We start from the raw sequence: 25,365 nt of genomic DNA, 5'->3' as shown, positions 1-25,365 counted from the left end.
GGAATATAACATAAAATGATAGAATCATTAATGAGAAAATTTACCTTCATTGGTTTGTGTGATTTTGTCAAAGTGTTTCTTATAATAAGGACCGGAGGGAGTATTATTATTAAACTTTTTCTTTTGTTTGTGAATTTTGACAGACAAATGAGTCAATTTTTTAAGTTTAACATTAAATCTCTCACAAATCATTTACTCTTTTCTTTCTCTCTCTTCATCAATTTTTTTTAAAGAACCTCTCTCCCCTCTGAAAACCCTAGCCGCCCAGCACCCACACAACCTCCTTCAATATGTTTTAGACCTTGTTTGGTTGTTCAACCATCATCATCTTCATCCTCTCATTATCCTCTACTCTTCTATCAAATTTATTTTCAGATTGGAGACATTTTTTAATATTCTAACCGCCACCTTTTTGCTAGATCTTGACCACCATACAACATCTTTGAAAAACCATCACCATATAAAGACACTCCTCCATCTCCTCTACAAAACCCATAAAGAAAATATCAAGATTTGAGCACTTCGTCGGTGACCACCACGCCGAGAAATACAATCTTTGGCCGGAAAACACATCGTCTTTGTTGTCTTCCTCTTCACTTCTTTAAGACATACAACAACAATGACAACAACAAAAAAATCAGGGTTTGGATATCAATTTTTTGCATAGGCTGGAAAATGTGTATGTATTTTTTTTAGATCTGTTTTTTTTGTTTGATTTAGTAAAGATTATATTTGGATTTTATGTTTTTTCGTGAATAACACATGTTTGTACTTTCTAAAAACCAATAAAAGTGAAGAAAAAAAAAAGTGTATGTATTTTTTTTAGATCTGTTTTTTTTGTTTGGTTTAGAAAAGATTATATTTGGATTTTATGTTTTTTCGTGAATAACACATATTTGTACTTTCTAAAAACCAATAAAAGTGAAAAAAAAAAAAAATTCAACCTGTTCTTTGTTTTGTAAAACACCACATTTTTATATTTTTTATTTGATCTATTTTTTTTTCAAACTGTTCTTTGTTTCATATTTATTAAAATAAGTATTATCATATTTATTAAAATATTGTTCTTTATATTTCATTTCACTACTTTTTTTAATGTGCAAGTTGTACTTTTGTACTTGATTACTACTCTTTTATCATATTAAATTGTGTAAATGATCTTGATCTTCATACAGTTGTACAGCTTGCAAGCTGTACTTGATCTTGATTACTACTTTTATATCATATTAAAATGTGTACAACTCTCTTGAGACCCACAAAACAGAATAGTACTCACAGTCTCCCAAAACTTTAATCCATTATTGATTATTGTGTATCTTTCATCTGTTTTATTTTTCCTGACTAAAGAAGAGAAAGAAAATTTAAACAATGTAAATGAAAATTCATCGAAGAATATAGCATAAGCATATAACTGGATGTTTTATTTTTTCTAAACTTTTACCTTTGCTATTGTTCTTTTAACGGTGTTCTATTCTTCCTCTTATTTGTTCTTCCTCATATTTTGTACTCCAACTGTCTACTGTGTAGTATTATACTACCATACCTGACAAATCATATCAAATATATGATATTAAATAGTTACAAAATGAAAAATTAAACTATACTGCATCATTGTAGCCAATGTTCCTCTCTCCGTATCCTTTTCTATTTTTTTTGTTATCGATCTAATTTAATAAAATTACAAAAATGATGATGTGGTGATTTTTAATGTTTTGAATGGTATTACTCGGTATATTTTAGTTTATGTTTAAATCTGTTTTTTTATTTACATACAATTATATTTTGGATTTTATGTTTTTTTTAATGAATGAGACATATTTTTTAGTCTACCTAAAGAGTGTTTAAAATCAAATTGTTCTTTGTTTTATTGTGTAACATCACATTTTTTTTATTAATAAAAGTAGAGAATATTTTTATGAGTTCAGAGAACATAGAAAAAGATTTTAACATAGAATAAAAGAATGAAGTTCAAAAAAGAATTGGAAGATAACAAAAATGAGTTTGATTTTCATACCTTCATACATGTGTTTGATCTTTAGATATTTATTCGGCTGTGATGAAGTTCAAGAAAAAAAAATCATAAACATGATATGATAGAAAAAAGAATGAAGAAAATTGAGTTTCATCTACATACCCATGTTGTTGTTGTCATTAGATAGAGATGAACTTACTCGCGTTGTTGTTGGATTGAGATGAGTATATTCTTGTTGTTGTTAGATAGAGATGAATGCCTTTTATTTTTTCTACAAAACACAAAAAAAAAAAAAGGATATTAGTAGAATGGAGAATACCACAAAATATGAATAAGAAAAAGCAAGAGAGTGGAGAGTTAAAGGTAGAAGAAAGAATGAGGAGAGATAAATGATATATCAACTTTTTGATTTGAATTTTGAATTTGAAAGTTTGCCTCCACTTTGATGAAAAGGAAGTTTTGTCCAACTGTGATGTGACATAAAGCCACCAATTGAAATTCAATTGGTATAGTTTAAGTGGAACCATGGCTTGCAATAAAGTGGTATTTTGTCTCTCAAAATAGCTATTTGGCTTAGTTAGCCAGCAATATGGCTTGGTTAGGCAGAGATCTGGTTCCATTACTTAATTTTTGGACTCAAAATACCCTTCAAAAGGACAGGTGACATTTTATTAAGCAAGGGCAAAACTGATTTTACCATTGTCATTAGTTTTCTTATATTGTAATAGATAGATATTTTTTAAAGACCAAGTTAAAGTGGTCAATCTGAGCACTTGCCATAATATTATTATCGTGTTTTAATTTCTTGTTTAAATCATCGTGTAGCTAAAATTCGTCATCCATTAAATAGCAATTGAGACAAGTCTCTCCATCTAGCTCCACACTCAATCACGCGCCACCACAATCAACCATCATGCCACACAGCCGCCACCGCATACTCCTCATACCATACCCCGTACGACCAACAAATCAAGGAGAAAGATCAAGTAGCGTGATTGATGACTAGAGAGTAAATTGATATCAATGTTGTGCTCAAGATGAGATAGCACATAAAAAAAAAAACCAAGAAAGAACCAACGAACAAGCTAGAACGTTTGATCGACAACAACGGGTGACCCAAATATGGGAGGTCTCCACAACAAACAACAAATGGATCTATGATAAACTCTGATATCATGTTAAGAATCATTGTATCCATAGAAAGTAGAGAGAAAAGCTAGAAAACTTTGTATTGATGATAATGAGTAAAATTATAATTGATCACAAAATTAGGTACAAATAACTTATTTATAGGCACAAAATTATAATGCAAGTAACTATATCTTTAATAAAAAAAGTAGAGACAAATGTTTGGTCGTGCATGTGATCGTGCCTATGGCTTCTCTTGCCATGTAGCACTCCTCTTTATCTTATAATGTTTGAATTTCTTTTGTTTAAATAAATTATCATGGAGATAAAATCTTCATATACTCGCTTTCATACATTAAGGTAGGTAGCACTCAGTTAGCAAAAGAGTCATTTAGCTAGCTCCTCTCATTAATAATTGCAAGCTCTATCACGCGCCACCACAACCAATCACCATGCCTCACCTCCGCCACCGCATCCTCCTCATCCCATACCCCGTACAAGGCCACATAAACCCAACCTTCCAATTCGCAAAAAGACTCATTGCATTAGGTGCACACGTCACTCTCTCTACCACCATATACATGCACAACCGCATCACCAACAAACCCACCCTCCCTAACCTCTCCTATCTCCCCTTCTCCGACGGCTATGACGATGTCGGCTATAAAGGCAACGGCAACGACGTCACTTACTCACTCTACGCCGCAGAGTTCAACCGTCGCGGCTCCGAGTTTGTCACCAATCTTATACTCTCTAACTCACAACAAGGTACCCCTTTCACTTGTTTAGTTCACTCCATACTCCTTACTTGGGCCGCAAAAGTGGCGCGTGAGCATCACCTCCCAACAGCGTTACTATGGATTCAACCAGCCACCGTGTTTGATATCATATATCACTACTTTCATGGACACTCCGAGTTAATAAAAAATCCTGAATGTTCGATTGCATTACCCGGATTGTCACTATTGCTATCACAACGTGATTTACCTTCGTTTCTATTGGAGTCAGATTTAAGTGCTTATAGTAATTATAACTCTTTAATGCTTACTTTATTTGAAGAACAAATTAAAGATCTTGATGTAGAAAAAAATCCAACAACAATACTTGTTAATTCATTCGAAGCATTGGAACCTGAGGCGTTGAGAGCCGTTGAGAAATTGAACATGATCTCCATTGGACCGTTGGTTCCTTCTGCGTTTTTAGACGTGAAAGAACCAACAAAGTATAATTCATTTGGAGGTCAGAGTCAGACACACATCTTCCAACCTTCAAATGATTGTGTTGAATGGTTGGATTCTAAGAAAGAGATGTCTGTTATTTATATTTCGTTTGGTAGTTTGATTGTGTTGTCGAAGGTACAAATGGAAGAAATTGCACGTGCGTTGTTGGATTGTGGATTTTCTTTTTTGTGGGTCATTAAAGAAAAAGAAGAGTTATTAAGCTATAGAGAGGAGTTGAAAAAGAAAGGGAAGATAGTGAAATGGTGTTCTCAAGTTGAGGTTCTTTCACATTCTTCTTTGGGTTGTTTTTTGACACACTGTGGTTGGAATTCGTGTTTGGAAAGTTTGGTGTCAGGGGTTCCCATGGTGGCGTTTCCTCAGCGGATGGATCAAATGACAAATGCAAAGTTAATAGAAGATGTGTGGAAGATTGGGGTGAGGGTGGATTATAAAGTGCATGAGTATGGAATTGTTAGAGGGGATGAAATTAAGAAGTGTTTGGAAGTGGTGATGGGGAGTGGAGAGAAAGGAGAGGAATTGAGAAGGAATGCAATAGAATGGAAGAATTTGGCTAGAGAGGCTGTGAAGGAATATGGCTCTTCACACAAGAATCTGAGAGGTTTTTTAGATGATACTATTGCAAGATCATGATGTATTTGGCTGAAAAGGCATATTTCAATGTTGGATGTAGATTTCGTGCAGTAAAATAATAATGCAGTTACACATAGTTTTATATTTGAATCGTTAATTTTAAATCGAATGACTAATACTAATATCGCATCTTGTTGTAACAGGAAATCCTTTTACTTCAATGTGGACCATCGCTAAAAATAAATGTGGACCACTGTTAGAAATGAACTATTTTTTTAGCTCGCGTTCGGCCCGCTTAAAATTCACGAACAATTCAGTTCAGCTCGTTAAGTTCAGTTTGTTTTGAGCTAAAAACTTATCAACTCGAGAGTTTAACACAACTTTTTCTTCTATCCCGAACTTGACTCCATTTGAGTTCACAAAAACCTTAGTTTGGCTCGTTAATTCAAACCATAACTGAACAGACAAAATAAAATATAATTTATATCAATTTTTATCGAAGTGTTATAAAATCAAATATATAAATTTTAATTTTTTTTGAAGTGTTAAATATATAATTGTGTTGCTAAAAAAAAATTGTGAACTCGTGAACCAAACGAGTCGAACTATATATAATTCAAGTTCAATTCATTTAATTAACGAACTTAATTTTTAGTTCATGTTCAGGTCATTTAATTCATGAATCAAGTTCAACGAATCAATTGTCGATCTGAATTTCAAACTCTGATCGAGTTAAGTCGGCTCATTACCGGCCCAAAAAAGTTGATGAAATATTTTTGAGAAATAAATGTTCATATACACACACATCTACTATAAATACTTCATTTATTTCCTAGTACACTCCATTCCTTAGAACAGTTGGAACATTGCAATCATGTCCCGCCACCGTATCCTTCTGGTAACATACCCAGCCCAAGGCCACATAAATCCAGCCCTCCAATTCGCTAAGCGCCTCATATCCATGGGTGCACATGTCACTCTTCCTATAACTCGTCACCTCTACCGTCGCTTAATCCACCTCAATTCATCCCTAACCACCATCCCCAACCTCTCCCTCACTCCTTTTTCCGACGGTTATGATGATGGTTTCATGGCCATCGATCGCACTGACGCTGATTTCAACCTCTACTCTTCACAATTCAATAGTCGTGGCTCCGACTTTGTCACCAATCTCATTCTCTCCGCCAAACAAGAATCTCAACCTTTTACTTGCTTACTCTACACCTTACTCCTTCCTTGGGCTCCGCGAGTAGCGCGCGGATTTAACCTCCGCTCAGCGCAACTCTGGATTGAGCCCGCCACAGTGTTTGATATTCTCTATTACTATTTTCACGGTTATAGTAACCATATCAATAACCAACACAAAACTACCATTGAATTACCAGGATTGCCCTTTACGTTATCGCCATGTGACATACCTTCTTTTTTGTTTCGCTCGAATCCAAGTCCACTGTCTTTTGTTTTTCCGTATTTTCAAGAACAATTTCACGAGCTCGATGTTGAAACCAATCCAATAATACTTGTAAATACCTTTGAAGCTTTGGAGTCGGAGGCACTCAGAGCCGTTGATACTATTAATAACCTCAAAATGATTCCCATCGGGCCGTTGATTCCATTTAATTCTGATGCTTCTTTTAGTGGCGACCTCTTGCAAGTTTCAAGTGACTATGTCGAATGGTTGAATTCAAAACCAAATTCTTCAGTTGTTTATGTTTCGTTTGGTAGTTACTTTGTTTTGTCTCAGAGACAAACAGATGAAATTGCAGGTGCGTTGTTGGATTGTGGATTTTCATTCTTATGGGTCTTGAGAGAAAAAGAGGAGGATTTGAAATTTAAAGAGGAATTGGGAGAGAAAGGGAAGATAGTAAAGTGGTGTTCTCAAATGGAGGTTCTTTCACATTCGTCATTAGGTTGTTTCTTTACACATTGTGGTTGGAATTCGAGTTTGGAAAGCTTGGTATCAGGGGTTCCTATGGTGGCGTTTCCTCAATGGACAGATCAAAAGACTAATGCAAAGTTAGTTGAAGATGTTTGGAAGATAGGGGTGAGAGTGGATGGTAAAGTGAATGAGGATGGAATTGTGGGAAGGGAGGAAATTAGGAGGTGTTTGGAAGTGGTGATGGGGAGTGGAGAGAAAGGAGAGGAAATGAAAAAGAATGCAAAGAAATGGAAAGAATTGGCTAGAGAGGCAGGGAAAGAAGGTGGTCCTGCAGAAAAGAATCTAAGGTCATTTTTGGAGGAAAATGCATGAGCATGCATATGGCTAAAAATTGGATTTGGATTCTTATGTCATATGAATTTTCTAGTTCAGTTATGACAGGGCTCACCCTGTTTTTTCTTGCTTCTTTTCTATGTCCACAATAAAGCATGATGGTGAAGGCTATAAAATCCAAACCTAAACCTTGTATTGTGGTTGTCTATATCATCCCTTGTATATCATCTTTATGGTGACTAATATCATCTTTATATAATAAATTAATATTGTATTTTGAAGAATTACACCAACAAAAAATTACCACAAAAATGTCAACATTTTATTAGAAAGGTATAGGAAGATATATTGATTTATTTAGAGACACAAATTAGACATTAATATAATAGTATAATGTTTGTACTGCTAGTAAAATTGATATTTAAACTTTTTCCCTATTCAACAACATTATTTCATGTCTTGCCACCCAAGGCATATCAAATGAAGAACTTACGGATATGCAAAGGGATGTAGAAAACAATGTTGTAGTGCCAAATGACACCATTCCAATTTCCAACCCCATCTAATTCCTTTCTTACTTGCAAACTCTGTGGGACACATAAATTGGATCCTCTCTCAACATATTTTTTGGCTGCCATTATATTTCTTCTAGACTAAAAAAAATAGAATCTACTTTATTATATTTGAATTGAATAAATAATCCTAGTAATGCCATAAGGGTCTGTTTGGTTCAAAATAGGGGGAGGGGAGGTGAAGTATTTTTATAGAGGGGAGGGGAGGGAAGGGGAGGGGAGGGAATTTTTTTAATTACATATGTGTTTGGTTCAAAAGAGGGGAGAGGAGGGGAGGTGAGTTATTTTAATTAAATATATGTTTGGTTCACAAGGGGAGGGAAGGTATTTTTAAAACTATTTACTTTTTTACCCTTAAAAATCTTATAACACTCATATTTTAAAAACTAATATCTCTTTATTATTACATCAAAACAAATAATACATACTTTTCAAAAAAAAAAAAAATCACATCCGAACATAACAATAAACAACTGCACACATAAGTTGAGCTACAGCTCTTCGACGCAAATCAAACCATCTATTTTAATAGCAATTTCTCGATCTTGATGATCCATCTAATTCAATAAAATATTTTAAAAAAATAAATTTCACATATAATAATTTAACAAAACTATCAATACTCCTATAAAAAAATTAACATTTAAACTACATACATATAAAAGTTCATATACACAAATTGACACAAATTGACATGTATTTATCATGTGTAACAAGAGACTTGGGTAATTACATAACATAAAAAATTAAAATTGACATGTATATAGAGAAGAAAAAGGAAAAGAAAACGTGGTGATGCTTCTCTGAAATTGAAGTTGGAAGAAAAAGAAGGAAAACGTGATGCAAAGGAAACGTGATACATATATATATATATATATATATATATATATATATATATATATATATATATATATATATATATATATATATATATATATATATATACACATATATAAACGCAGGAAAACATACTGGATTATGAGCCAGCAGCAGCACGAACAAGAAGAGGCAGACAAAGAGTATGGGCAATACAAACAACAAAGACCTAATAATAAAAATGGTAATAAGGATAATATTGGAATTCTAAAATATATTGAGGATAATTTTGTCAGTTTAATAAACTTTAAAAAAGCTTCCCTCCCCTCACCTCCAAATCCCCCCAATTTGGGGGGAAGCAAAAATTGAGTTTAGGAGGGATTTTGCTCCCCTCCCCTCCCCTCATATCCCCTTCTAAAAATTGAACCAAACACAAAAATATTAAAATATTACCTCCCCTCCCCTCCAAAACCCCCGAACCAAACAGACCCTAAGTGCTGCTAGGATGGTACTATAAGAATGGTGTTAATTAATTTGCTGGGTTTTCTTTTCTTTTCTTTTTTTTTTTTTTTTTTGCAAATAAAAGTAGATTAAAATAGAAAAGAATAGTAACCCAAAAAAAAAGAAAAATACAAAATAGACCACATACATGTATTAATTATTCAATGAATATAAAAATGTGAAGTGTCTCTTATAAAAAGGAATATTGGAGAGAGTAAAAAACAAACCACTCAAAAGGGTAATCAAGGCATAACCTAAAAATAAATTCAAATTAATCAGACACATCGTGTGCAATATTCAGCAAACTCGCGTGCGACTGCAAAATCAAATTGCAAAAAAAAAAAGGTGTGTAAACTAGTAACGAACATCAAATCCATATATTATGAACACAGTTCAATTTGTTTTGTTTTGTTCAGCGTATGGGAGGGGTGCAAGTATTAGTGGGAATGTTCTAGTGGAAGATCATATCTTAGAGACTGAATTTTTTTGGGTCAAGTCATAGAGTCTTTGATTGCACTTGTTTACTTTTGCCACTCTATTCCATTTTTCATGCGCCCTACGAAATTACCACAACACTCCTACCACTATTTAGGTAGCGGACACTCCAAAAACACTCTACCTTTATAATATCCGCGACTTAAGTAGCAGACAATATTTTTCAAAAAATTCTCATTTTTATAACGTTTGCTACAACATTTTTATAACGAGAATGATCCAAAAAATGTGGACCGGGGTTCGAGCCCCAGTCACTCCACTTTGTGTGTGTGGGTTTTCAATGGTTTTGTCATTTCGTCTATAAAAAAAAAATTATTTATTTCATTTAGTTAAAAAAAAACTATTTATATTTCGTATTTTTCTATAAAATTTGCTATGCGTCACTCTTTTCTCTTTTTTAATCTATCGTTTTTTTGTCAAGTAGTTTAGTGTTATATATAAATTTCACTTTTAAGATGAAAAAACGAGGTCTTCATGGTTCGAACCCCAACCCTACATATATTGCAATGTCTCTAAGTTAAGCTCATGGAGACTAATCTATCACTTTTTTTTGAGACAAAGATGCTTATAGCATTTCATTCATAATCAATTGACTTATACATGTCGGTACATCAGTAAAGATATTGGAGCTAGCTAGAGATGTGACTACCCTTGCCAAAGCATGAGCTACCTCATTTGCTTGTCTCCTATTAAACTCAACATGAGAGTTTGTAAAAAATAATGAAAAACAACGTTTACATTCACCTATAATGTCTCCAAATTCCGTGATATCACATCCCCTTTAATGAAATAGTCCATTTACAATCTATCACTTTTGTTTGCTTCTTTTTTGAAAAATAAAACTGTATATCTACATTTTTCGTTTCATTACAAAAAATAGAATAAAATTTGTTTTAGAACAAAATTTGTTTGATATCTAAAAAAAAAATTAAATGACGTGTTAAGAAAAACAACTGTTAATATTTAATCAGCATACCTCATGAATTGTTCATTTCAATTGGGAATTTTTTTTATTTATGTTTTTTGTTGTTGAGAATTTTGATTTTTGTCGTTAAAGATCTAATTTAGAATAAAATATTTCTTTCGTATTAACTCTCTTATTTATATGAGAAGATTAACACAAATAAATTTTTTATTCTGTTGATAATTGAGGATAATGTACCAAAAAAATTCAGGATACATTATTTGAATATGATGTGTAATATTTAAGAGAATATATTTTTACCATAATGATTTTAGATCTTATTACCATTTTAGCATGTAATATTCATGAATGAAAATCAGCAATAAGGTCACGTTTGACCCTACTTATTTTCTACTTTTCTACTTTAGAAGAAGTAGAAAATTGTATTTGACTCTATTTATCCTTAAAAGTATTAGAGAAATAAAGTAAAGAAGTAGAAAATAAAGAGAAGTTGAGTCAAAAACAATTTTTTACATCTTTATTATTTTTAAGGAAAAGAAAAAAGTAGAAAATAAGGTGGGCCAATCGGGGCCTAAGTTTTTTAACTACTCCCTCTTTTCCTTAATATAAGAAAAAATTCACTTTTTAGATACATTAAAAAATCAATGTATCTAGACTATATTATAGACTAGATACATTCATTTTTTAATGTATCTAAAAAGTCAATTTGTTATATTAAAGACTAAAGAGAGGAATTAGGAAAGTATTTGTGAGAAGTATCCTGTCATAATATTACTGTATGCATAATTTCAATAAATATATACATTAAATCTTTTATTATTTTGAGATTAATCCACTAAATAATACATGGCTTGTAATAAAAAAAAAAGTAAACAATAATATGAATTCATATATGTTTTTTTTTACATAATCCAATCAAAATGGTTACAAATTTGGATTCTCTTATGTGTGTCGTCCATTCTGCCGTTAATTATAACCTTCAAATCAAGTAAAAGAAATAAGTATCAGTTGGATTAAAATCCTCCCACCACTGAAAATGCATTTGGAGAGAAGACAGTAACAAAAACACAAGAGATATATGTTTCCAATGGTTACACATTTACCGGTCATCGACTATGTTAATGCACGTAGTCGATGACTTGAAGAGTCCACTTTAGTACATTGTGTTGGACTTGGGTTTACTTGAACCGTGAGGCCAGGCCCATGTTGAATCCCGGTTTCGTAAAAGTAACAATATCTTACTGGTTAAGACTTTACTAGTAATAACACATCTTTCAATTTCTCTTTCTTTTCCCACAAGTAGAAAAAAACAACGCATTACTCATATTTCCCCTTTTCCCTCTCTTTCATTGTAAGAGTACAGGACACTACTACTTCCTTGCTACTACAGCCAACCAACCTCATTTATTTCCCAATGCTCCGAATCTCTTTCTTGTTAATTTTCATCATCACCGCCACAACCGTCGTCGTCGCCGATAATGACGACGACTCCGCGGTCATGTTAAGCCTTTTAAAAGCCCTAAAAAACCCTCCATCCGGCTGGTCTTCCGATACTCAATTCTGTGAATGGGACAAAAACAGAATCAAGTGCGATTCATCAAACCGCCGCGTAACCTACATAGACCTCTCTTCTCAAAACCTCGCCGGAACCCTACCTTCCAATCTCAACTCTCTCACTCAACTGACATCTCTCAATCTCTATAACAATGCTTTCTCCGGTCCTATTCCTTCTCTCGCCAACCTATCCTCCCTCAAAACCGTCAATCTAGGTAATAACCAATTCAACTCTGTCCCTCCCGCCGCATTTTCCGGCCTACCTTCACTCCAACAACTTGCTATCAGTTACAATTCTTTCCTTCCATGGACATTCCCTTCCGAGTTAACTCAGTTATCCAATCTCAACACCCTCGATTTAGATTCTGCAAATATCAACGGAAACTTACCGGACATTTTCTCCAATTTCACTGCTCTCACCGAAATTCGTCTCGCCTACAACAATCTCACCGGAGAATTACCTAACTCTCTCGCTACTTCCTCAATCCAAATTTTATGGCTCAATAACAACAACTTATCCGGTTCAATCGCTGTGATTGCTAATATGACGCAGTTATCTCAGGTATGGCTTCATGTTAATAAGTTCACTGGTCCAATTCCAGATTTATCGCAATGTACGAATTTGCTTAATCTGCAACTTCGAGATAATCAGTTAACCGGTTTGGTTCCTGATTCTCTGATGAATAATATGCCTAGCTTGCAGAACGTCTCTCTTAGGAATAATGAACTTCAGGGACCTTTTCCCGATTTTAAAGGTAAAAATGTGACAGTTGAGGATATTGGTGCAAGAAATAATTTTTGTCTTGGTAATACACCAGGACCTTGTAATGATATGGTTATGGTTTTGCTTCAAATTGCTAAGGGATTTGGGTATCCTGTTATATTGGCGCAGGAGTGGAAAGGGAATGATCCTTGTCCAGATCAAAGTTGGCGGTTTGTTACGTGTGACAAGGATAAGAATATTGTGTCTGTCATTTTAGTGAAGCAGAATTTGCAGGGAACAATTTCGCCTGCTTTTGCCAATTTGAAAAAATTGAAGAAATTGAATCTATCTGGGAATAATTTAACTGGTTCTATACCTCAGAGTTTGACTACATTGTCTCAGCTTGAGAGTCTTGATGTCTCTAACAATAACCTATCGGGACAGGTTCCCAATTTCTCACCGAAGGTGACATTAGTAACTGGTGGTAATGTTTGGATTGGTAAAGATCTTGGTTCTGGTCCCAATGGAAGGGGTGATGGATCGGGAAAGGGTAATTCGATGACGCCAGGTTCGATTGCTGGTATAGTGATTGGTGTTTTGCTTTTTGTTGTTGCTATGTTGTTTGTTTCTTGGAAGTGTTATTCTAGAAAGCGGCTTCGGAAATTTGGAAAGGTTAGTAATCCTGAAAATGGGGAAGGAAATGTTAAGCTTGATCTTGCATGTGTTTCGAATGGATATGGTGGTGTTCCGAGCGAGTTGCAAAGCCAGAGCAGTGGTGATCATAGTCAGCTTCATGGTTTTGATGCGGGAGGTGATGTAAATCCTATGATTTCGATTCATATTCTTCGACAAGTGACAAATGATTTCAGCGACGATAACATTTTGGGAAGGGGAGGGTTTGGTATTGTTTATAAAGGGGAGTTACCTGACGGAACTAAAATTGCTGTCAAGAGGATGATATCCGTTGCATCAGGAAGCAAAGGGTTGAATGAGTTTGAAGCAGAGATCGCTGTTCTTACTAAGGTTAGGCATAGACATTTGGTTGCTCTTATGGGATATTGCATCAATGGAAATGAGAGGCTTTTGGTGTATGAGCATATGCCTCAAGGGACATTAACGCAACATCTGTTTGAATGTCGTGAACATGGGTATACTCCTTTGACATGGAAACAAAGGTTGGTAATAGCTTTGGATGTTGGACGGGGGGTGGAATACTTGCACAGCTTAGCTCGGCAAAGCTTCATTCATAGAGACTTAAAACCATCAAATATACTATTAGGCGATGACATGAGAGCAAAGGTTGCAGATTTTGGGTTGGTTAAAAACACACCGGATGGGAAGTATTCTATCGAGACAAAGTTGGCGGGAACATTTGGATATCTTGCACCCGAGTATGCAGGTATACAAAGCTTTTGGTTTTAAGCGTGTGCCTTAATTAATTTTTAAAGCTCTTATTTAGTACTACAATATTTGGTGATTATAGCTATAGCCTATAGGTACTGCATCAATATCATGCTCTGATGTTGAGAAAATTTGGTAGTTTGATTGAGTAGCCATATAAAAAGAAAAGTTTGAAGGAAAAACAATTGTTATTTGATCCCAATACGTGTTTCTGATAGACTGAAACTCTTTTTTGCTGCTGCTTTGCAATTTTATTTTTTTAACCTGGTTCATAAGTTTTATTCAGTTGCATTGTGTTTTTCGTATAAATCTTGCTGGTGGATAGTTGCAGCCGCAGCCTTGCAGGCTATGTTGTGCCATTATTAGATCGCTAAAAGAATCCGACCTAGCTAATGTAGGTTGGCAAATGTGGTCAACAATCCAAAATTAAACTCCCATATTCCCATAGATGCAGGTTTGGTTCTCCCTAAAGCCGCTAAAAATCCCACTTGGTGGGCAGCACAGTGCAGTTACTCCGATGCCACTAATTATTGTTTGCAAAATCTTTCATCCCAATTTGATCATCTGTGACTGTGGCTTGGTGATGTATTGAATCAAACAGCTAAAAGTTGACAATGTAGTTCATTTTCATTGATGCTGTCTTGTCTTTGAAGAGTGTTACATTATAAAATATGCTTCATTCTTGTTGCATTGTGATTGATTGCTTTTGTTCTGTGCTGGTCTATTCCATTATTTATAATTAATGTAATATTGTTTCTTGCAGCTACTGGAAGAGTGACAACCAAAGTGGATGTTTACGCATTTGGCGTAGTTTTGATGGAACTGATCACAGGTAGAAAGGCATTAGATGATACTGTGCCTAGTGAAAGGTCTCATTTGGTTACTTGGTTCCGTAGGGTACTGATTAACAAGGAAGACATTCCAAAGGCAATTGATCCAACTCTCAACCCAGATGAAGAAACAATGTTGAGCATATATAAAGTGGCTGAGCTGGCTGGCCATTGCACCGTTCGTGAACCATATCAAAGGCCAGATATGGGGCATGCCGTGAATGTGTTGGGTCCCCTTGTGCAGCTATGGAAACCTACTACCCAAACAGACGAAGGAAATTATGGCGTTGACAATCAGATGAATCTTCCTGAAGCACTACAAAGGTGGCAAGCCGGCACTTCAACGCTATTTAGTGACATGTCCTTCTCACAAACCCAAACAAGTTCTAAATCTCCATCATTTGCAGGCAACTTTGATTCACCGGATTGCCGGTAGCCAAAATTGATAAATGAGATACCGTCGAAGGGCTTCTTTAGTCCTTATGAGAGTGGAAGAATTGGTTGAGAAAAATAAATACCCAAGAAAACCAAAGATTGTGATGAAGCTTTTTGATCTGGTAGTATCACCAAAATGTCTGCCCATTTTTTTTTATTAACTTGAAAATATATATTTTTTATCTGCTTTAAAAATCTCCTTTACTGATATAAACCTAAATATATACTTCTAGTAAGTTTGATCTTATTGATTATTTTAAGCTGTCGTATATGGGTTTTAAAAGATGATTAGAGCTTTTATTAAATCGTGAGGTAATTAGTTTATGAGGAAGGGGAAAGACCTATGAAATCTAATGTATATATCTTTTTTTTAATCAGAAACATATATATATCCTCTAAAAATAAAATAAAAAATGTATCATATAATTATAAATTGTACTTTGTTTTATTTTATTTTTATTATACATTTCTTCGACGGAAGGTAATTCTATTTGAGATAGCCTAAATTTGAATTTATCATGCTGTGGGAGTCTAGTCTCTTCCGTCAAATTTTTTATTTAACATTTTGTAAGATCTGATATGTATGAACCTTAATGAATAACCTTATTTAGGATCTCTTTTACCAACTTTTTGCTTAAAAATGGGGTCGGTAATTTGGTTGACCTTAGGCCTTAATATATCTAATGTTAATAAAATAAAATAGGGATACCTTAATAATCTACTCCCTCCATCCCATTTTATAAGAACTATTTTGACTAAATGACACTATTCATTTATCTTGTTTTAACCATATTTTTTTAACAATATATAGATATAAATATTAGCATATAAGATCTTGTTTGATTTGTTTTGATGAGTATTTTCAAAATATCAAGTTTTTATAATATTTACTAATATATAATTAAAGATATTAGTCAAACTAACTCTTATATTTTGGGACGAAGGGAATAATAGTAATCTCACGTTTACGTTGAGCCTGCCTAGTTAATATTCACGCACTTAAGAAAAGTACCAAAGATAACCACATAGATTAATTTGGTCACTAAGCACATGCAAATGTAATGTACGTGGGTTCCAATATCTCTATTCTTCTCTTCATTTTCTTCCCGTATCCATGTTAACTTGCGCACCACGTTATCAATGTGTCACTGTATCAGTAAAAAATTAGTACTATATAGAGCAGATTGAGTGGTTGAAAATAGTACTTAACAACATTGAGATTTGATTAGATTATTCTAAATGGAATATTAAACCTGGGATAATAATTAATTAATTCGTGTTTATTAGTATTTTACTAGTGGCTTCTGATTTTCATGAGAACATGCGTGTGCATATGCTGATATGCATATTTTATTTGATAAGAATATATTTGTCGCAGACTAGATTAAATACTACAAAATTTGAAGTACCAGTAACAGTGTGGAAATTTGTCTTAATCATGTACTTTTTCAACTTTTATTTTTTAGGTACTGTGGTAGCAGATACAGGGATCTGGATTGCCTACAGTAAAAATATACACAGTTAGCCGCTGTTTTAAATATCGACCGTTGATCTTTAATCAGACGGCTGTAATTATGCAGCACATATTTCTATGATTTTTAACAGTTTGAGATCTCAACCACTCATTTTAGATCAGACGGTCCTGATCAACTACTGCGTGAAAACTGTGTGATAATGGACAGCAGGAAATCTGTTTCCCAGACACAGCTATATTAACCAGAAATTTTTTTTTTTTGGGTTGGCTGTTAAAAAAATTTATAATATATAAATTAAATATTAAAAATTATATTGCGTATAAAAATTTAAGTCATAATAAGCAATAATTTGATAATTAAAAAATTAAATTACATACCAGAAAATAATCTCAAAATTGATATATCATAAGAAAAACATTAATCTCAAAATTATGTCTTTACATGTTTAAGACGACATTTATCCTCAAGGGTGTGTGTTAAAGTTGATTTTTGAAAGAAAAAAAAAAAAAAAGCAAAACCAAAGGAGGCATAGTTCAAACCCATGACATTCACCTCCATTGCATTAGGCGTTGAAACCTCTACCAACTAGGCTAACGATGCGCTTCTATTCCTATTTACCTTCAAAAATATATATAGTATTAGAAATATGTAATTTTATGAAAATACCAAGGGTATATTAGTAATTTCCTATTTTTTGGGGGAGGGACGCGGCCCACCTCAACCTTCCTCTAATTCCGCCACTGATAAGACTTGCTCCACTCCACTCCACTTTTTTTTTTTCCTGGAAGTCTTTTATCTAGATACCTACTTGAAAATGACTTAGAGAGAGTGTTCGTCTCTGTTCGGTTGGTTTATCGGTTCAAAACTTGCGATGAAAATCAAACCACTAGCACAGCATGCAAACGTTTGTTGCCATATTTGATAGTTTGGCAAACCAGCGCCTGAGACCATAGAAGGGAGTCTTTGGTTGTGAACGTGATCGGGACTGCGCGATTCCACATTTCTTTTACTTACGTGCACGTAAATTTGAACGGTTCTGTTGGGTGCAAAATGTCCAATACAGCATATACATGGACTTGTATCAAAAGATCCACAATTGAAAGGGCAATCTTCTCAAAATAATGCTTATATATGGTCACAAGAGCTTAGACCACTTTGTGATTGAGTTCTCACATGCCATGTCATTTTTTGTCATCCCAATTTACATTTACAAAATTCAAACAATTTATTGGATACAATCATACTATGTTAAAATCCAAGCCAATGTAACTCCAAACATTAAACCAAATTGGTTAAAAGTTTATTTTGATCCTATCCAAATTTTGTTCATTTTAATATATGGGTTCACATCTCACTTTCAAAATTAACTCAAAGGGTAATGATGTTAAAAAAAAAATGCATTTAAGGCTAATGCTACGGTCCACCGTGGACCAGTGATCAATACTATTATAATGAATACGAATTTTATAAAATTTACCGTTAGATTGAAAGTTTATATCATTTAGACCATTCATAAAAAAATTAAAAATTATTTGATATGCTATTGAGACCTATCAAGATTAACGATATTTAATAAAAACTCATAAACCTTAATCTTAATGAGTCTCAATAACATATCAAATGATTTTTCAATTTCTCTAAAAAAATTATGGATGATCTATATGATATAAACTTTCAATCCAACGCTGAATTTTGTGAAATTTCTATTCGTTATAATGTTATTTATGACTGGTCCACTTAAGAAAGTGGTCTATATTAAAATTAACCATGCATTTAATTTAATTTCACTACTCATTTTTACACCTGACATAAGTTCTAAGTAAAAACAAATTCACAAAAACAAATTCACCTTCATTTTAAATTTGGCTCTCATACTTTTATAGACTTGGTCCGAGTCCAACTTAATATTGAGTTGATCTCGGCCCAATTGCATATTGGTCTACAACCATATATTCTTATCCAACAGCGACATAAGCTTGCATTTATGTAATGATTGACATTTACTGTCAAATATGACTTTTCATTCTCATGCTTCTTACTCTCTAGAAACTCTCACTTCATATAAATAACGACTTGAGTGTCTTAATAACACACATCCTCCTTTTACAACCACCGTGCAAAGTGACATTCACCACCACGATAATTCTAAGGTAAAACATATTTAAAAAAACGTTTCAATTTAGATCACATATTGAACTCATTATTTATTCATTAATTTGGATTGGAGAATGTTGTATCCAGCTGTAAAACATATTGCATTATTAGAAAGAAAGATTCCTGCAATGCAATGCAATGCAAGAACCCAAACCAACCGAAAATGACATTAGTTAAAAAGGTAAAGTGCAAAGTGGACCTCAAAAAGTCCTTATGCTTCCTGAAAGAGAAGTACTATCTACATTACTTTTGTGTAACTTATGAAATAAGTGAAAAATAAAATACAGAAAGTGAAAAATAAAATAAAGAAATGGTATTTGATTTTTTTTTTTTTGAATGGTAAAGATAAATATATAAATAACAGATTGATGTTACATAATAGTACTACATCACATGATGGAAATATCATGTGTTAAACACTTGACTATCTACACTAAATTCAGTCATGAGATTAATTTTTTTATTTTTCTAAAAAATCATTAGGAAACAAATATATGGATTCTATGAATTTTTTGGTTGAGAACATATTCGACTAGGGAATTTAGCCAATTTAATAAGAAACCAAATATTGAACTTAAGTTATGAAGCTCTCTCATTTATTGAACTAATTTTTTTGATTGGATTCTTCTCATGTGTATGTCCTAAGTAAGTGAATTGACAATATGATAAGAAACTATAATATACAAAATATTTCACAATTTTCAATTTTCTCAAAATTCGTATATTAATTATTCTGAAGGCACCAATTTAAGACTTAAGCATATAAGGAGAGTCCAATCTAAAAGACTAGTTCAATAAGTGAGAAAAACTCATAGTTTAAGTTATCTCATTAAGAGTTTCGTATCGAGTCGATACGAAACTCTTAACACAGATGCTCAAACCTCATGCCAATTTCTGTTTGCTACCCTCAAAATTTTATCACCAACAATATTGCTTTTACTTTAGAAAAGATATATGGAGCATGGTCCATCTCAACTAATGACTTTAAAAAAACAATAAAAGCAAAAGTGAAACTCAAAAGTTGTTAAGAAAATAATTCAATAAACATGGGATGATGGGTTTGGGACTACATTATAGTACTCTACCTTATGGCTAGAGTCATTTCAATACCAACTTTAAAAGTAATTGGTTAGTTATGTATATTCAATCATTCAAACTAAGATTAAATGTCTCTAAAAAATTAAACTAAGATTAAATGTCTCTAAAAAATTAATTTCTCAATTGTTTATGTATGATTCTGATTGCTAAATTCATTCAATAAGAAAGTAGTATACTCAATATATAACATGAAACACACTTAGATCATGAATATATATTTATGCATATTTTATGAAACACACTTAGATCATGAATATATATTTATGCATACTTTTCATCTGATTGACTATAAAAATTAAAAAGTGTACTTCACAAAAGAAAAGGAGCACTAACCGATGGTTTGTTGGTCAGTGGTGACTGGCGACTGACGCTGGACTTGGTAGAGAGGACCACGGTTTAATCCATCGCAACTACAATCGAGACGGAGCTAGAACCAATTGATGTCAAAACTGACCCTTGAACAAGATTAGACGATCCAGATGGTGGGAAAAATAAAATAAAAAAGGAGGACTAACTTTTCTTATTGTCAAAAAGTTACATTCTGTATGAGTATATCACAGACACTATAAAACACATTAGAATTTTAGCAACTTTGTATGATTTAAGAATTTAGAAAGCCTTTGAAGCTTTCTAACTCATTAGATAATGGAAACTAATTCAGGAAACAAGAGATGTGCAAGAAAGGTCCAATTGCTTGTAACTTCAGCTCTTCTTTTACTTCAAAACTTTCTAATCATCCCTCAGATATTTGCAAAGGAAATTAGCTCTGTGAGTCCTATTTTTAGTTTGTAGTAATTATATTTAATACAATGTCAATAAATGTGAATAATATTTTTGTTACTTTAGCACAATCATATATTAAATGTATGTTTTTAGGTGCATATTGTATACATGGGAGATAAGCTATATCATAATACAGAAACTACTAAAAAGTATCACCAAAATATGCTGACTTCACTCCTAGGAAGGTATATTATATATGGCTTGTAATTTTCACATATTCATTTGCTAATAGAAGTTATAATTATCATTACTATAAGAGCCAAGAAAATAATAATAATAATTGTAAATGTCTTTTTCTATGTTCTGTAGCAAAGAAGCTGCAAAGAATTCACTTCTTTATAGCTATAAGCATGGATTTTCAGGGTTTGCTGCTAGAATGTCAAAATCTCAAGCTCAAGATATAGCAAGTATGAATATGAATATGATTCTTGACCTATGAAGCACGCTGACACGTCAACACTGATAATAATTCAAGAAAATGACAATATTAAGTGTAATCATAAGTGTCAGTGTCGATGTCGACAGCGACACGTGTCTGACATGGGACACGGCTAATCTGAAGAGTGTTCGTGCTTCATAGTTCTTGACATAATTAAGCCTGCTTTTTTAACTCATTTGAGCATATTTTAAAAGCTATAAACAATGTGGCAGAGTTTCCTGAGGTAGTTTCTGTCATTCCAAATGGTATTCACAAACTTCACACAACTAGAAGTTGGGACTTTATTGGGGTCCATCATCCTTCCTCAAAAACTGTTTTCACTGAAAGCAACTTAGGTGAAGGAACCATCGTAGGTGTTATTGACACAGGTAATAACTAATAATTCTCTTACAAATGTCCAACCAAGCACTAGAAAATGAAAATGGATCTCATGCATTCGTGCCGTCAGCAATTTGGTGCCGTCCGATTGAGATCAAAAGGCTCAAATTTCGAGCTAGTTTTTTTTAAATATTTGTAAACGCTGTTTCCGAGCTTAAAATCTGAGTCGTCCGATGAAAATATTGGAGGGTGCATATATGCTATCCAACCAAACACTAGAAAATGAAAATGGATTTCCTGCTATAAGGGATCCCATGCATTCATTCTGTCAGCAATTTGGTACCGCCCGATTAAGATCAAACGACTCAAACTTCGAACAAGTTTTTAAAATTTTTTTAAATGCGACTTACCGAGGTTAAAATATGAGTTGTCCGATGAAAATTGGACAGTGCATAGATCGGCTAATTGCTTGAATGTAGGGGATTCCCGAGTCCTGACTGCACGAGTTCGTTAGAAAACAACATTGTAATGTAACCGATGATTAACATTCTGTCTTGAAGGAATTTGGCCAGAGTCGGCGAGTTTTAATGATGAAGCAATGGGGAAAATTCCATCAAAGTGGAAAGGAGTTTGTCAAGTGGGAGAAAAATTCAACTCCACCAACTGCAACAAGAAGATAATTGGTGCTAGATGGTTCCTAAAAGGAATAAATGATCACACTAAGAACCTAATCCTTGGAAACAATGACACTTCAGAATATCTCTCAGCTAGAGATGCTATTGGTCATGGAACTCACACAGCTTCAACCGCAGCTGGATATTTTGTCGAAAATGCAAATTATAAAGGACTTGCTTCTGGTTTAGCTAGAGGAGGAGCACCTTTGGCTCACTTGGCTATCTACAAAGCTTGTTGGGACGTTCCTATCGGACACTGCACTGATGCTGATATCCTCAAAGCATTTGACATGGCTATACATGATGGTGTCGATGTCATAACCGTTTCTCTTGGTATCACCATTCCTTTGTTCTCTTATGTTGATCAACGCGACACGATAGCAATTGGTTCTTTCCATGCAACTTCCAAGGGTATAACAGTTGTGTGTTCAGCTGGAAATTCTGGCCCTATTTCTCAAACTGTTACAAATACAGCACCATGGCTCATTACAGTTGCAGCTACTACAATCGATAGAGCTTTTCCAACAGCCATTACACTCGGAAATAACCTCACTTTGTGGGTATGCTACAACTATTTTTGTATTAAATTGGTGAAATGTGCTATCAGCTAACACTTGATTGATATAATGTAGGGACAGTCCATTGACAATGGAAAACATAATCTTCGATTTGCGGGCCTCACATACTCCGAACGCATTGCTCGTGATCCATCGGATGATTTAGCGTGAGACCTTTCTTCCTTCTTCATTACACGCACACACGGATGGGAATCTGCGCACCATAGCAGTAACTCTTTTCATAGTTACCCTATTTGATAATAATTTTTTGCGCATTCTTCTTGAATAGGTTAAATCTAAAAAAATTCATAAAACTTACAAATTATTTGGTACCTAAATATATATATAAAATCTCATTTGTGTACATTTTGTATGAACTGTCCGTGTCTTCCTTTCAAGCAAGGATTGTCAGTCAGGAAGTCTGAATGAAACAATGGCAGCAGGAAAAATTGTTCTATGCTTTTCAGTATCGGATCAACAGGATATCGTTTCTGCAGCAGTTACAGTAAAGGAAGCCGGTGGAGTTGGACTAATATATGCACAACATCAAGAAGACGGACTCAATGAATGCGGTATACTTCCATGCATAAAGGTAGATTATGAAGCAGGGACACAACTACTAACCTATATTAGAAGAGCAAGGTGAGGAAATCTAAAAAATGCATAGATTGTGACAAAATTTGCATCTGAAAATTCATTTGAGCTCAAATTAATATTATGCTTATGTGGAAGGTTTCCAACAGCAAGAATAAGTTTTCCAAAGACTGTTATTGGAAAATGGATATCTCCAAGAGTTGCATCCTTCTCATCTAGAGGACCTAGTACCATGTCTCCAACTGTGCTAAAGGTAAATATAGCCCAACATTAAATTATAGTAAGCAACTTACCATAAAACAAAAGTATAATGCTCTTACTTGGTTTTCAATTTATGATGTCATTAAAACATGTACTCTTTTGGGGATGATTCATGGCGATAGCCTGACATAGCTGCACCTGGTGTGGACATTTTGGCTGCATTTCCACCTAAGGGAACTAAAAAGAGCAGTGGCTTTACATTCTTATCTGGAACTTCAATGTCTTGTCCCCATGTGGCAGGAATAGCTGCACTCATCAAATCCAAACACCCAAATTGGTCACCTGCGGCCATAAGATCGGCTTTGGTAACAACAGGTCAGTCAATGAACATCAACAAAGTTGTTTGGTTTGGTTTCTGTCCATCAAAATTGTCTTCAAATTTCAGTTTTACTAGAAGTGACAAAAAATAATTTTCATGTTGGTTTGAAAAATTTACACTACTTTAACATCAAACTTTCCACAGTAAAATCATCCAAACATAGATAACTTTATGTTAAAATCAATTATAATCAGATCATCTGTAAATACATCTGTTAGTACTCTAAGTGCTTTTTTAGGTCTGTCCTGACTCTGGCGAGCCCTCAAAATCCAATTCACCTAATTTATTTTTTAATAAAAAAAATATATTAGCAAATCAGTTTTTCGAAACTAATTATATTCACAATCTATTTATCGAATGTTCATCTAAATACACTATAAAAACTAACTAGTTGCAACATTGAAAAATGCAGCCTCTCAAAGTGGAACTGATGGAAGCCTTATATCAGAAGAAGGTTCCACAAATAAGGAAGCAGATCCATTTGATATCGGCGGTGGACACGTGGATCCAAACAAAGCAATGAATGCAGGACTCATATACAACATAACCACAGAGGATTATATCCAGTTCCTATGTTCCATGGGACATGATACAGCATCCATTAGAAAAGTAACAAAAACTACTACAAGTTGCAACAAACAAAAAAACCAAGCATTGATAAACCTTAACCTTCCTTCCATATCAATTCCAAACCTGAAGAAGGATACAACAGTAATGAGAACAGTGACAAACGTTGGAAACATAAATGTAGTCTACAAAGCTATAGTGAAGAGTCCATATGGTGTAAAAGTGAGTGTTGAACCTCAAATTTTGAGGTTCAATTCAGACACTAAAGTTCTTACCTTCAATGTTAGCTTCATTTCAACTCAAAAGTTGCATGGTGATTATAGATTTGGAAGCTTAACTTGGACAGACGGAAAACATTTTGTGAGGACACCAATAGCTGTGAGGACTATACAATTTGAATCTTAAGCAGATGGTTTGAAAATTACTAGTTTGTTCAACAGATATTACATATGTTCATGATTTGACTAACTGAACAAATTTTTTTTTTTTTTTTTGAGAAAGTGAACTAGTTTATCTATTTATTTGGTTAGAGAACTAGTTTATTAGTACTAAGGAATGTACTATAAGATTGTTTAGCTTTTAAATGAAATGGTTGCTTGAAAGTTGAAACTTCTTTATATGTTGTGATACTATGGTTAAGGTAGATGGTATTCAAATGATTTGTAGTCAATCAAAAACTATATGCAAAATGTCAAAGTATACATAATTGATAAAGAATAAAGTAATTTAATTATATTATTTTATTTATTATGTTGATGTTGTTAGCTAGAT

At 33.7% G+C, this 25,365-nt stretch overlaps 4 protein-coding genes and 1 long non-coding RNA gene across 6 annotated transcripts; 4 read left to right on the top strand and 1 right to left on the bottom strand.

Annotated features, from left to right (window-relative positions):
• Nucleotides 1-364: 364 nt before the first annotated feature.
• On the bottom strand, nt 365-2,280 carry LOC123914232. 2 transcript variants are annotated; one of them, XR_006811777.1, is made up of 4 exons: nt 2,172-2,279; nt 2,015-2,051; nt 1,442-1,543; nt 365-599 (listed from the first exon to the last, which is right to left on the bottom strand). It is a non-coding gene; the product is annotated as an uncharacterized LOC123914232 (long non-coding RNA). The 2 variants fall into 2 exon arrangements; XR_006811776.1 differs by having other exon boundaries at nt 2,015-2,280.
• A 1,088-nt stretch (nt 2,281-3,368) lies between these two features.
• Nucleotides 3,369-5,069, top strand: LOC123914229 (phloretin 4'-O-glucosyltransferase-like). The gene has a single exon (XM_045965301.1). It carries the CDS (start codon nt 3,553-3,555, stop codon nt 4,969-4,971), a length of 1,419 nt encoding a protein of 472 aa, XP_045821257.1. The 5' UTR covers nt 3,369-3,552; the 3' UTR covers nt 4,972-5,069.
• Nucleotides 5,070-5,697: 628 nt separating this feature from the next.
• On the top strand, nt 5,698-7,407 carry LOC123914231 (phloretin 4'-O-glucosyltransferase-like). The gene has a single exon (XM_045965302.1). It carries the CDS (start codon nt 5,786-5,788, stop codon nt 7,160-7,162), a length of 1,377 nt encoding a protein of 458 aa, XP_045821258.1. The 5' UTR covers nt 5,698-5,785; the 3' UTR covers nt 7,163-7,407.
• Nucleotides 7,408-11,793: 4,386 nt separating this feature from the next.
• LOC123914228 (receptor-like kinase TMK4) lies at nt 11,794-15,623 on the top strand. The gene is made up of 2 exons (XM_045965300.1): nt 11,794-14,088; nt 14,854-15,623. Exons 1-2 carry the CDS (start codon nt 11,847-11,849, stop codon nt 15,354-15,356), a joined length of 2,745 nt encoding a protein of 914 aa, XP_045821256.1. The 5' UTR covers nt 11,794-11,846; the 3' UTR covers nt 15,357-15,623.
• A 4,735-nt stretch (nt 15,624-20,358) lies between these two features.
• LOC123914226 (subtilisin-like protease SBT3.9) lies at nt 20,359-25,207 on the top strand. Its single transcript, XM_045965298.1, has 10 exons — nt 20,359-20,850; nt 20,959-21,050; nt 21,175-21,272; nt 21,517-21,672; nt 22,183-22,856; nt 22,929-23,020; nt 23,253-23,495; nt 23,586-23,700; nt 23,831-24,023; nt 24,440-25,207. Exons 1-10 carry the CDS (start codon nt 20,728-20,730, stop codon nt 24,997-24,999), a joined length of 2,346 nt encoding a protein of 781 aa, XP_045821254.1. The 5' UTR covers nt 20,359-20,727; the 3' UTR covers nt 25,000-25,207.
• The last annotated feature ends 158 nt before the right edge of the window (nt 25,208-25,365 follow it).

Source organism: Trifolium pratense, linkage group LG3 (genome assembly GCF_020283565.1).
Source record: "Trifolium pratense cultivar HEN17-A07 linkage group LG3, ARS_RC_1.1, whole genome shotgun sequence".
Classification (NCBI taxonomy): Eukaryota; Viridiplantae; Streptophyta; class Magnoliopsida; order Fabales; family Fabaceae; genus Trifolium; species Trifolium pratense.
The sequence above is the reverse complement of the archived record's forward strand: the minus strand, read 5'-3'. Positions and strand labels throughout refer to the sequence as shown.

Bases quoted from the DNA above. Each gene is read 5' to 3' on its own strand.
- LOC123914229 (XM_045965301.1), top strand. From the start codon at position 3,553: ATGCCTCACCTCCGCCACCGCATCCTCCTCATCCCATACCCCGTACAA.
- LOC123914231 (XM_045965302.1), top strand. From the start codon at position 5,786: ATGTCCCGCCACCGTATCCTTCTGGTAACATACCCAGCCCAAGGCCAC.
- LOC123914228 (XM_045965300.1), top strand. From the start codon at position 11,847: ATGCTCCGAATCTCTTTCTTGTTAATTTTCATCATCACCGCCACAACC. The intron at 14,089-14,853 runs GTATACAAAGCT...TGTTTCTTGCAG, and splicing joins TCTTGCACCCGAGTATGCAG to CTACTGGAAGAGTGACAACC.
- LOC123914226 (XM_045965298.1), top strand. From the start codon at position 20,728: ATGGAAACTAATTCAGGAAACAAGAGATGTGCAAGAAAGGTCCAATTG. The intron at 20,851-20,958 runs GTGAGTCCTATT...GTATGTTTTTAG, and splicing joins TTGCAAAGGAAATTAGCTCT to GTGCATATTGTATACATGGG. The intron at 23,496-23,585 runs GTGAGGAAATCT...CTTATGTGGAAG, and splicing joins ACCTATATTAGAAGAGCAAG to GTTTCCAACAGCAAGAATAA.